This window comes from Pundamilia nyererei, unplaced genomic scaffold, assembly GCF_000239375.1.
Source record: "Pundamilia nyererei isolate P.nyererei 1_Seehausen unplaced genomic scaffold, PunNye1.0 scaffold00002, whole genome shotgun sequence".
Taxonomy (NCBI): Eukaryota; Metazoa; Chordata; class Actinopteri; order Cichliformes; family Cichlidae; genus Pundamilia; species Pundamilia nyererei.
Window position 1 is genome coordinate 2,047,911 of NW_005187403.1, and position 12,351 is coordinate 2,060,261.

The 12,351-nt window shown below is 41.4% G+C and overlaps 1 protein-coding gene across 1 annotated transcript in view; it reads right to left on the reverse strand.

Annotated features, from left to right (window-relative positions):
* Positions 1-12,351, reverse strand: part of arsb (arylsulfatase B) — a 20,169-nt gene that overhangs the window by 1,463 nt on the left and 6,355 nt on the right. The window contains exons 3-7 of the mRNA XM_005720113.2: positions 11,802-11,992; positions 11,201-11,408; positions 8,666-8,909; positions 7,472-7,542; positions 237-350 (exon numbers count right to left, since the gene is read on the reverse strand). Coding sequence (XP_005720170.1) covers positions 237-350; positions 7,472-7,542; positions 8,666-8,909; positions 11,201-11,408; positions 11,802-11,992 — 828 coding nt within the window. The remainder of the gene's footprint in view (positions 1-236; positions 351-7,471; positions 7,543-8,665; positions 8,910-11,200; positions 11,409-11,801; positions 11,993-12,351) is intronic.

The following is a 12,351-nucleotide window of genomic DNA, read 5'->3' on the forward strand; positions in this document are numbered from 1 at the left end:
GTTTTACATAAGATATATTCAAATATTTGCTACTACCAAACTTTACTTCATGTATTGCTACTTTATGACGTTGGACTTTTACTTGGGATGGAGTGTTTGATTGTATTAAGCTCTTTTTTCCTTTTAAAAAAAAAAATAAAGATAAGAAATGAATGTCTTCCTGTGCATTACTGTGTTTCATATTCTACGTCCCACTTAGACTAAATATGACATTAGAAGTGACAGAAGATACTGACCTGGGTACCCAGTCAGCAGCTTCCACTTTGAAGATCGAATGGCTGCGTGAATGGACACATTGAAGCCGGAGTTGGCCACCTGAGCCAAAGTTAACTCGCGCTGCCTGCCAGGACCTGTAGACAGAGGAGGACAGAGCTGATTCAAGGAAACCATCCATCTTAAAAACTACAGTTCGCTGATTAAGATGATATTAGTCCACCCCTGGATACAAAGCGCCTTCTGTGGATCGGAAACCAAATGAGAAGGTGGACTGGCATCAGCATACTTGACAATCACAGTTGGCATCAGGTGAAGGGTGTGAAAATAAATGTACTAATAACAGACTCTTTTGTGCTGCAAAATCTGCAGTGAAATAGAACAGTTTAAATAAACAAACCCCATGAAAATCCCTCCTGTTCAAGAACAAAAGTTGTTTTTTTAAATGTATACATTTCTGCAAACACACAGAACTTTGGGCCTGGAGGAATTTGACAGATACGGTGGTAATGTGGTCGACTCAGCACCAGTCCTCCATGTTTGCCAAATATAATGAATAATGTGCTGTTAGTGCAGTTGTGCAGACACAAAGACAGAAACAAGGGTCGCAGTTACCAATGAGCACACTTTTATCAGTTTCATAGGGCCAAAGTAAATAACTGATCTTCCTTTTGATGGTGTAGAAATATCTGCAACTTCCAGTGATGGGAATAACGGCGTTACAAGTAACGGCATTACTAATGGTGTTACTTTTTGCTGTAACGGGTTAAACTAATTACTATTCCTATCGTTTCAACGCCGTTACGGTTACTAACAAGAAAATGCGGTCGCGTTACTATTTTTCAACAAACAGACGGTTGAAGCTGTGTTCAGCTTACTGCACCTTATATCAGTTACACGGAAGTAGCTGTAAGTAATCCGGGCGCTACAGCTTTAAACAGCTGCGCGCGCTCCCGCGGACGGCAATCACTTTCTGGTAGACGATCACTTTTTGGCACAACACCTGGAGCTAAAGGGGCAAAACAAAGAGAGATTTGTGACGTTTAGCATGTTTGGAGTGTGTAGTTAGTGTGTAGTGTTGTGGATAGTTTTGTGTTGTGTGTCAGAACAACGAGGTGACTGCTGTTTCCAGGTATCAGGCTGTGATGTTCTCCTTTATAGTGGACAGAAATTATTTTTTTGGAGTGACACAAATAATCTGTGCGGCATCTTATTGAATGCAGGACAGCTGATTGTTCTGTAAATAGTTTGAAATGGTTATTTTAAAAAAAAGAAGAAAAAAAAGGGGGGGGGGTAAAAGGTAAATGGCTGCAAATAACTTTGTTTGCAAAAGTTGTGCATATGATTTTAAAATTGACAATTTATATTTGCATTTAAAGTTATGAAATATGATTCAATAAACATGTTTGTAGTTACAGTAAAAAACCACTTTTTCTACTCTGATTTTACGTTTGTCCGATTTTAGATCAATTGTGTTAATACAGTATGCCAAAATGAAAACATAACTGTAAATTCAGGCACGTGAGGTTGTGCTGAAAACAATGATACCAAACAAGACAAAGTAAATAGTTTTTAAAGGTGAAATGTAGAGGACACATCAAAAGTAGTCAAAAATGGCCAATTATACCCTGGAGCCCAGAGGGTTAAACGTTTTTTTAAAGTAACGCAATAGTTACTTTTCAAGTAATTAATTACTTTTAGAATCTTGTAACTCAGTTACTTTTTTTGAAGTAGTAACTAGTAACTATAATCAATTACCCTTTCAAAGTAACTTGCCCAACACTGTGTATTTCTAACCCTTATGGAAAATGTCTCCCAGGAGTGAGTACACATCTCCGCACCTTCAAACACAGGAGATCTGGCCTTCTCAGGTTCATACCGCTGTTGACCCCAACAATATGGTCCCGGTTAGACAGTCAAGTACAAGCAAGTCATTTCAGCCTCCTAACGCTGTCAAAAACAAGCATGTCCTCAACATTCTTCACATAAAGAGAAATCCGCACCCACACAAAGCCAAAGTTCCCCATCGGGGCTTGTTTAATAGAGCCGATCCCGCCGCAGCAACATGAGTGAGGGAATTAAAACATTTCCGATCTCAGCTTTTTTGCGACCACATGATAAAAGCTTCGACAATGAATTCTTCGCTGATCGTTGTGCGAATGACGTGTGGGTATCTCAAACACTTCCAAATGCAGAGCTAAGCTGCTCAGCTCATCTCAGATCAGCATCGCTCACATGGTTGAGTAAGAATGGGGTGTTCAGATTCAGGTGTGAACACCGTTATGTAAGCAGGTGATTAAGGATTGACAGGCTTGATTAATTATGCTGCGCACGAGCTTCTTCTTCCATTCTTAAAAAGGGACTGGACCTCAAACCCCAACAGATTGCCCGCAGTGTACACATGTCCATTTCTTACATTCATTCTTTGCAGGACAAAGGAGGCTGCACTCATCTGGATCCACAACAGGATGACATACAAACAGGAGGAAGGGAGGGAGGGAGGAACAGTGGGAAGAGACCCCGAGTGAGCAAGAGAAGTTTCTAGAGGGAGAGCTGAGGAGTGATTTAAGGCTTGGGTGAAGTCCAGGAATCGTTCTCTCAGCAAGTGAGAAGTTCAGGGACCCCTCTGTGGCCCATTTAGCCACAATCCTTTTACTCACAAAGCGACAGCAAAGAAGATTTTGAAAAAGAGACTTGAAAGGAGTGAAAAAAAAACAAAACAAAAAAAAAAGCATGAAGAGGAGAAGGAAAAGGAGAGAAGAGGAGAAGGAGAAAGGAGAGGGAGGTCTCAAAGAGGGGCTGGGTTATAATAGGAAAGAAGAAAAAGGAGAAAAAAAAAGAGAAGAATTTCAGCCTGGAAGGGAGGGTGGGTGTCAAAGCGGTGGCCGACAATAAACTTTCAAACATAAAACATGAGGTTGAAAGCTTGTAAAGCAGTGCTTTCCTTATCAAGCCAATGATTTAAATGTTAATGACCACCAGTAAACTTTGAGGGTAATTTGAGCAACACTGGCTGAAGCTGTACAAACAGCCTGTTTCAAAACAGACAATAAATCACTGTTTGGATTTTCTGGAATTATTCGTTTAAACAGGTTTGCGAATGAGGGATTTTATTAAGTTAAAGCTTCATTTACCAATATTTGTATTTGGTTTTCTTCCTCTCAGCTTGGTGCAACCAACTATTACAGCTTTCACATTACATTTTTTCAATGATCGTTTTTGTGTCTTTAAGCTTGTTTTGGTTTGACAATCAGCAACTTTAAACTTTTGTTACTCTAGTTCAGTACAAGAGGCCCTGATAAACTCAAAGTATACTCCCTGCTCAGCAATAAACAACCCACCAAAGAGATCAGCAACCAGTTAATCTGAGCCCACGGTTGCCCCTAAAGAACTGCTGATGGATGCTAATATTGTTTTGTTCCTCATTTTTGATGTCTATTACACATCATTAAAGACAGAACATACTGTACTTTGTAAAAGTCCTGAGCCATCCTTTATTTCTTTATATCTGGCTTCCAAGGACCTAATTTGGTCCTTGATAGTTATCTTGAGCAAAAGTTCTCCAAACTCTTAGATGTTTTCTTGGGACACGGTCTGCTTTTTAACTCATTTTCAGTCTAATCCTGTACACTGCCATTTTAGAAACACACTGCAGGCTGTTTAGTGTCACGTCTAAGCCTAACCTGCATACCTAACACCGACCTATCAGTCAAGGATGAAAAAGACATCTAACTCGAGGAATAAATCAGTATTGTATGAACATGCGACAGACAACTTAGCAAAGAACCAATTTTTAATTGGCTCTTTCAGCACTGTGTTACTGTCAGCCTGTCACAAAAACAGTTTGGCATTTTTCTTAGATTCAACTTAAGTAGTGAAAGCAAAGATCAAACAGTTTGACAGGCATTAACTGACAAAAACCTGCCAAACCTGCCATGGTGTGCAGTGTTCCTTTAAAACAATTTGAGGAAAAGACAAGTAGGACAAAATTATAAGAATCAGGCTTTATGGACATGACTTTCAGATATTGTTCATCTGCTGTACACAGTTTTAAGAAACAAGAAAAAAAAACAACAACACAGATACCTAACACAGGACCAGAGCAAAGCATCTGTCATCAATTCACCCATCTACTGTTCACTGAAGCCTTATCAGAAATGGTCTCTATGGAAAGATGGTTGTCAAAAAGCCATTCTTAAGGAAGGCAAGCAGAGAGAGAAGACTGGGGATGCCAAACACACAAGAAGTGGACTGAAAATCAGTGCCAACGGGTCTTATGGGATCATGAATTCTAATTTCAGTCAGTAGACGTCGACAGTAGAGGCCCGTGAGTTTATATGCTCATCTGTAACACATGGTTGAGGCTCTTTCATGGTTTTGGGCTGCATTTCATTCAGTGGTTTTTAGGAAGAAAAATGAAGGACTTTCGAACGAAGAAAAGTACCGTCCGATTTTCATCCATTGTGCAATACCATCTCCAAAGTACCTGATTCACAATGGCTTCTTTTCAGCGTGACATTGATAGCAGATAAACTGGCAATACAGTAAAAGCATACCTGGAAATATACAGACACACACACACACACACACCATGGATTGGCCTCCCCGGGGCCCGTAACTCAACATTATTTCCGCACTTGCATCATCTTGACAGAGAACGGAACAAACAGGGACTCACTGGTGAGCATTGAGGCCTGGTCCAACCCACCCACTAGAGAGTCGCTAATGTAGATAAGTGAACATGATCCCCACCAGTGAACACCAAAGGTTGCCCTTAAACCTGAAATTAAGCCCAGATCTGTGCAGTGTTTAGCTGACTTGAAATACGGATTGACGTCGAACACTGAAAATCTCGTATTAAAGCAGGCTGACGTTCATTGTTGAATATGGACTCGGGAAGGAGCGTGACTTGTACAAACTCTAAAGGACTGCCGTTTAAAGAAATCCAGATAATATTTTGAAAAGCCCCTAATACATAAGACTACTGTTTGTGTCACATATGTTTGATCAACATATTAATATCCGTCTGATACATCTGTGAAGCTTTTCAGTCCCAAAAAAGTTTGCAAAAAAAGAAACAGAGAGCAACCAAGGCTCAGTTGGTAGAGTGTGCTGTCCACTAATAGCAAGGTTGGTGGCTCAGGTTGCAGTTCCTCCACACGTCTGCGTGTCCTTGGGCAAGAAACTAAACCCAAAGTAGCTCCCTATGGCAGGACGGCACCTTGTAGGTCTCTGCTGCTTTAAAAATGCTGTAGGAGAAACACTTTAGAGCATTTTGGAAAAACCACCAAGGTTAAAAAGGTGCTATATAAGCAGGATTTTTTTTTTTTTACCATTTCAGTCCCCTTGGACCTTTACTATTTTTAAATGTGTAACTGAGGTGTAGTATCCACCCCAAAAGTCAGAGAGCATGGCCCCAGATAACTGCCCTGCTACCTCCCCAGAGATGGAAGCGGTTTGGTCCACTAAATATTAAGTGGTTTAGACAAGGATGAGTCCAAAAAAGCAGTCCCATAGCAGATTTCCTGTAAAACCTCCCTACAATCAGAGGTTAAAGAGCGAACACCCGCCCTGCCCTCTAACATCAGCTTTCTCAGATTTCCTCCCTGGCGACTGATTACAGTGTCAACAGTGAATGATTAGAGTTTCACCCCCGTGTTATCAGCATTCCTCAGAAGAAAACAAAATATCTGTTATATACGAAACAGTGAGGGGAAAAAAAATCTGATAAAATTCTCTGGATTCAGCTCATTTTAACTAAGATTCCAAACACTCTTTACAAACCTAAAGAATTACATTGTTAGTAAGAAAAGGAGAACATATCCTACACTGCAAGCACACAGAGGAGGAGGAGGTCAGTGCATGAGGTTTTCATCATCTTAAACCTTCACTGGCATGTGAATTATGACTAAGAGTGTTTAAGCTTGCCTGTGTGAGTTTCATCCTCAGTACACAAGCATGCAGGTTAGGCTTAGCCGTGACACTAAACTGCCTGCAGTGTGTGATAAACAGATGATCTGCCAGGCAGACCCTGCACAGGACGAGCAGACTGATTTACAGCAGCGCCGCTTAAGAACAGCTAAAATCCATATCATGATTACCTGTCACATTTATTGCAATAACAGGTCAGCCATCCATCGTTCTTTACTGCTTATTCAATTCAGGGTCGCTGGCGAGCAACCTATACTCTAGCTGTTATAGGGCAAGAGGTTGGGTAGCACCAGACCTGTCACCAGTTCGTCACAGGGCCCATCACTTCTCTTAATTACTATTTTTTTTTTTTTAAATGCAAGTGAATGTAACTAATCTGCATAATGTTTTAATTATCTGCACTGTGCAGAAAAGAAAAGAATTTAACATAATTATTGTATTATAAAGAGTTACATGGATCTTTGGAAACTCATTTCTAGATCTGTATCTTTTTTCATTAGCTCTACCAAAATAGTTTTGAATAATTAAAAGCTCAAAATAGTCACATCCACTGGCCAGCTGGGACCTTTCTCTGTGGGGCTTGCCTGTCTCAGGGTATTCTCTCCCACAGCCCAAAGACACAATTATACGATGTGTTAGCCCTTTGATGGACTGGCGACCAGTCCAGGGTGTACCCTGACCTCACGCTATGACAGCTGGGATAGACTCCACCTACCTGGAGACACCGAACTGAATAAGCAGTGATGGTCAGTTTATACTTTCTATTTTTTTTTTAATGAATCATATACATTCAATTTAGCTTCACTGAAGATTTTCTTCTTGGGGTCATTCCCCACCAGTGGGGTCATCCCACCAGTCCTTTAAACCAGCACTATTGTGATTAGCTGCACCCTCATAAACAAAAGCTTTAATAAACAACAGGTAGGTGGAGCTTCTGTGCTTACAGTCGAAACAGTGTTTCCAAGTTGATCATATCAGGGCTATCTGATATTTATGACATCATACATGTAGCTGTTTAGCAGCTTCCCCAAAGCAATGCCCACTCTCATGTATTTTCAATGGATTCATTCTAAGTTCATGACAATGTATCAGATGGTTGAAGACATTATTACACACAAATCAATCCATACTTCCAGTATAATCTTCTATTTTTCTATTAAATAACCTTAAAAAAAATACTCACTCAACCTTTAGGGAAAGGCATAATTGACTTTAACAATGGACATTCTGTGAAATCAGCAGTTTGAATTAATTGAGAAAATTTTCAGACATACTGAAAAAAAGATTTCCAATAATGTTAAAGTGGAAAAAAGAAACGTGAACTTACATGGAGCAATGTCATAATACAGAGGGTCGATGTTGTGCAGCAGCTCCAGTCTGGGTGAGGCAAACCCTTTGCTGTAAGATAAAAGCAGTGTTGCACTTCAATAAGAGAACACACAACCAACACGCCACGCTGACTCATGTGCTGTGAAACCCACCGGGATCTGTAAATCTGAAGCAGCTGGCTGTTGCTCACCAGGCGGTCATATGCACTGACCGCACTCCACCACAGAGAAAACGCACCACTTTCTCTGACCACACTCACTGATAACACAACTGAAATAAGTCTCACTCTCTCACTGGGTGCTTCTCTGTTCTGGGCCTTCGTTTGGTTTACGCTTCCCAGGCCGTGCTGTCGGGGCTGCCGTTTTCTGCAACTGGGACGTCCAATTAAAACACAATGAAAGCAGCGTTTTGTGCCCTGTAGTGCTGCTCACACGGCCGTGCCAGCAGCTGGTGGTCAGCTGACACGCAACGGCCAATCGAGTCAAGTGGAGGCTGCGAGTAGTAGTTTGCGGTCCTGGCTAAGCCTCGATTTTCTGCCGGGGCTCTGCTGTAGCCCTCAATTTCACCTCTTTCACTGTGTCCGCATTTAGTTTACAAATATAATGCGTCAGTCAAATGGGACACAGTGACAGCTCGCCTCACATGGAAAGCACATCTGTGGTCTGCAAGCTGCTCCGTGTGACTTATCGATTTACTAATAGCTTCTTTGCAAAGTTCTCCAAAACACAAGAGGTCATCCAGACGTTTAATTGAATATATTACATTTAACAAAATTGCATCATCTCAGGCATGTCCTGACATAAAAGGATTTGCAGCAAAACAAATTAGCTGATCTAACAGGAGGACAGCTTAATTTTTAGTCTGAAGCGAAGCTGGGGGGGCAGAACAGAGGGATGGACGGACTACAGATTTGTGTGAGAATGACTGATGCAATTTCCTTCTCTTTGAGCTCTCAATGCCACAGCAACAAAGGGCTTATTGAAGAAGCAGGGGCTCCTACGAGAAGAAGACAGAGGTAGCTGGAGAGTGCGAGCATGGGGCGCGGGTGGGGGAGGGTCTGAAAGGGGCACCAAAAGAGGGCAAGCTGTCAAACTTAAGAGCTGGTATCACTCACAAAAACCCCCCAGGCTACAGCCAACTTCCCCCTCAAGTCCTGTGACAGATCTTGACAGTAAAAAACGGCCCAGCTCACCTGATCGCGTTCCACACATCGAAGCCGTCCAGCGGCTTCGTGCCTGTGGTGTTTCCTCCTGCCAGGCCGACAAGTGTAGGCAGCCAGTCGGAGATGTGGATGAGCTCACGGTTCACGGTACCCGGCTGTTTCAGTAACGGGCTGGCAACAAATCCAACGCCTCGGACTCCTCCTTCCCATAGTGACCACTTCCTCCCTCGCAGAGGCCAGTTGCTGCCACCAGACAGCGTTTGACCTCCATTATCTGAAACAACCACAGGGGCAAAAGGTATGAAGATCATTTGTAGATACTGAAACAATGTTCAAAATTTCCCAGAGTCTGGATTTCATATATGTTCAGGTTCTAATGTCACTCTGTGGAAATTAGGTTTCTGAATGTTGATTGTACATCAGCCAAACATTTTATATTTCCAGCAGACATGTGGGAAACCATGAAAATGAATTTAAAGGTGGAAAACCCATCTAAGCGATATGTGCTCAGGTTTTGATGAGTCAAATACTCTTTAAGCAAATGCATAAAGAAGTTTTCTTTCTTCTTCTTCTTTTTTTTTAAAGGCAAAAAAGCAACAGGAAACTCCTATCACCTGATAACATTTTATCCAGTCAGCTGATATCCTTCCACTTTATGTTACCTAATTCAAGTGAGCTGAATCACTGATCACTCTATGCCAATAAGGTTAACTGTGACTATAGCAGCAACTGTAGCCTTTAACCTTATAGCAAATGAACAGCATCAACAAGCTGCAACATTACAAAGTTTCACAGCTGACACAATGTAATGTGCCAATTTGCTATGGGGGCTACACAGGGCTTTATTTTGTTGTTGTCAATTTCAGATGTGTGACATACAGTCATGTGAAGAACAATCTATAGATTTCATTGCAAATCTATGAATTTTGTTTTTAATAGAACTGCATAAAGTCCAGTGATCAGCAGTTATTGGGAAACTTCATGTGGTGCTGAGCTAAAGTCAAAGCATCATTAAAGTCATTAGGGATTCATGTACTCTGTAACATGACTGTAAAAATTCAATGGCAATTGAATTCAATGGCACTGAAATCCATCCAAGCAATGAAGGATTTCAGCTGTCAGTGCACTCCCCAGGGCTGCTATTGCTGAAAACAAGTGATCAGCTGAGACATTGAAACAACACGCCGATGTTGTCTCACTGTCTGACAAATACTCCTATAAAATATCCAACCATTACACAAGTGCACACACAGGCGGTTAGACTGTCATCATCCCAATAAGCCGATCCAGTATAAATACTCTTGACCAGTCACATCCAGGCAAGGCTCCCCTTTCACAGGCAAAGTGTCATCCAAGTCCAGGAAGTAGTCTGTGTCGATTCCCGAACGGTTTTTGGAAAAGACCGTCTGCTTCTTAATGTCTTTTCAAGCTGCTTCGCCTCTCTACAGGCCAACTCTGTCTTTCCCAGCTCCCCCAAAAGGTCCCTTCAACCTCCTTGCTCATTTGCTTACAGTAAATTCCCAGTGAGGCTGTCAGTTTACAGAAAATGTCATCATAAAGGAAACGCAAAGTCCAACCAAACCAAATTCTGCCAATTCTGTCCTGTTAAGCTTAGTCAGTGATAACAGCTTGACCAGGATGAATTCAAAGTGTGAGCTGGAAATGTGACTAACCAAACAACTGATAAGCCTTCTTTCAGTAAGTTATAGTTAAACATTTATCTGGTCAAATCACAGATTACATAAGCTCTGCACCACATTTACACAGAAGCAGGAAGTACTCTGAGTTTTTCCACTGCTTCAGATCAGCAGAGTCAGTGTCTGCCCAGCATATGGTTGGCTCAACCCTCACAATCACAGCGAGCCAAATGTGTAAAGGAACAATGAAACAGGCCACCTACCGTAGCCCACCACAGGCATAAAAACGCTCACACTTTACTTTCACAGCATTGTTCCTGTCTTCTAATTACCCTTTAAAAACACTAAACCCCCTAAAAATAACCCTCAAACGTAGTTACCTACTTCAGATGCAAATCATTAGATGTTCCACGTGTGGAAACCTGCGAGCAGGCACAGGTTTAAATGATGTGGTTTATGGCCCGTCTTGGCCACATTACGTTCTTCATCAAAGGTTTATTAGATGTTTTTCCTTTGTCTTTTTCTCGGCGAGTTGCCTGTAGAGCTCTACACGAAGACATGAGCTAAGAAAAGTTTTCCTTACTTCTATCAGCCGGCAGTGAGGTTTGAACAAACATAGCAAAACACCGCCCACTAGTGGGCATCCGCAGAAATACAGCTGTCAGCCAAGATAACTTAAAATAAATAAATCTGGGACATTTGAGATCTCTTTCAGCTCGTGGAGACTGATTTCAACATCATGGAGTCAATTTTGGGATAACATGAAGAGATAGAAGGCACTGAGACACAGCTCTAATTAGTGCTCAGCTATATAATGCATTTATTTCTAAAGAAAAATAAAAAACAACTAAAACAAATAGTGGTTTATCTAGCATCTCAGTTTAAAAAAAACAAAAAAAAACCCAACAACTAATAATTAAACTCATACCAGTTGAGAACACAAGGACCGTGTTGTTCCAGAGTCCCTCTTTCTGTAAAGCCAGGGTGATGTTGCCCACCGCCTCATCCATAGCTGACACCATGCCGGCGTAGAGCCTGCGATTGGTGTCTGTGATAAAACTGTAGGGAGTCACGTAGCGCTCTGGCACCTGCAGGGGTGCATGGACCGCCTGCAGCGCCACATACATGAAGAGTGGCTGAAAGATAGAGGGAAACGGGGACAGAACATTCACACTGTTGTCATTACAGACGTTAAATGCCGCCCCCCCCCAAAAAAAAAAAAAACCCCAAAAAACCCACAGTTGTGATATTACTCCAAATGAGAGGCTGAGCTAAACAAGCTTAAAGAAACAATAAAGATAATTCTTGGATGAGATTAAAATACATAAATAAATAAATAAATAAATAAAATCAGCATTTAAAAATCAAGCGTAACATTAGTGCCAGCGTACATCATCTGATGTCTGAGCTGATAACCTTCTATACATGTCAAATCTAGGATTAGGATTAAGATAACTAAGGTTAACTCTACGAATTGGTTAGGCTAGCAGTTTCACAGTTAATGTATGTGATGAGATGTTGTGTGTCACCTTTTGAGAGTTGTGTCTCTCAATGATGCTGATGGCCCTCTGGCTCAGCAGCTCAGTGGAATAGACCCCTTTGTATCCTGTGGCGACGTCTTCCCCATCTCTAAGGTCCAACGCACAGCGGCTCAGGTTCAGCGAGCGGCTTTGATAACAGCGGAAGTGAGTGAAGTAATCCTCACCACCTGTCAGGTAACCTGTGGCACACAGCGGGTAATCAATACATTAAAAACAGCTTTAAAAACATCCTGTTATTCTTTATATGTTCATTATATCACTTTATATAGTGAGATGGCAAAAAAAACAAATGAATATTAAATATTTATTACATATTTATTCTTCTTCTCTGTAAGCTACATATTCACTGTCCATTACAGACACTATTAGCAAAATTTACACGTAATGTCGCCGTTTGTTTTGAGGTCGGCTACGACACAGAATTTTTATCATTCGTAAAGATCTGAATGTGACAGAAATGATTCCCAAAAGCCACATAGATACTGATAATTCTGGTACTGGCAGTTTATATAGTACGTGTCATTCAGACGTGAGTGTA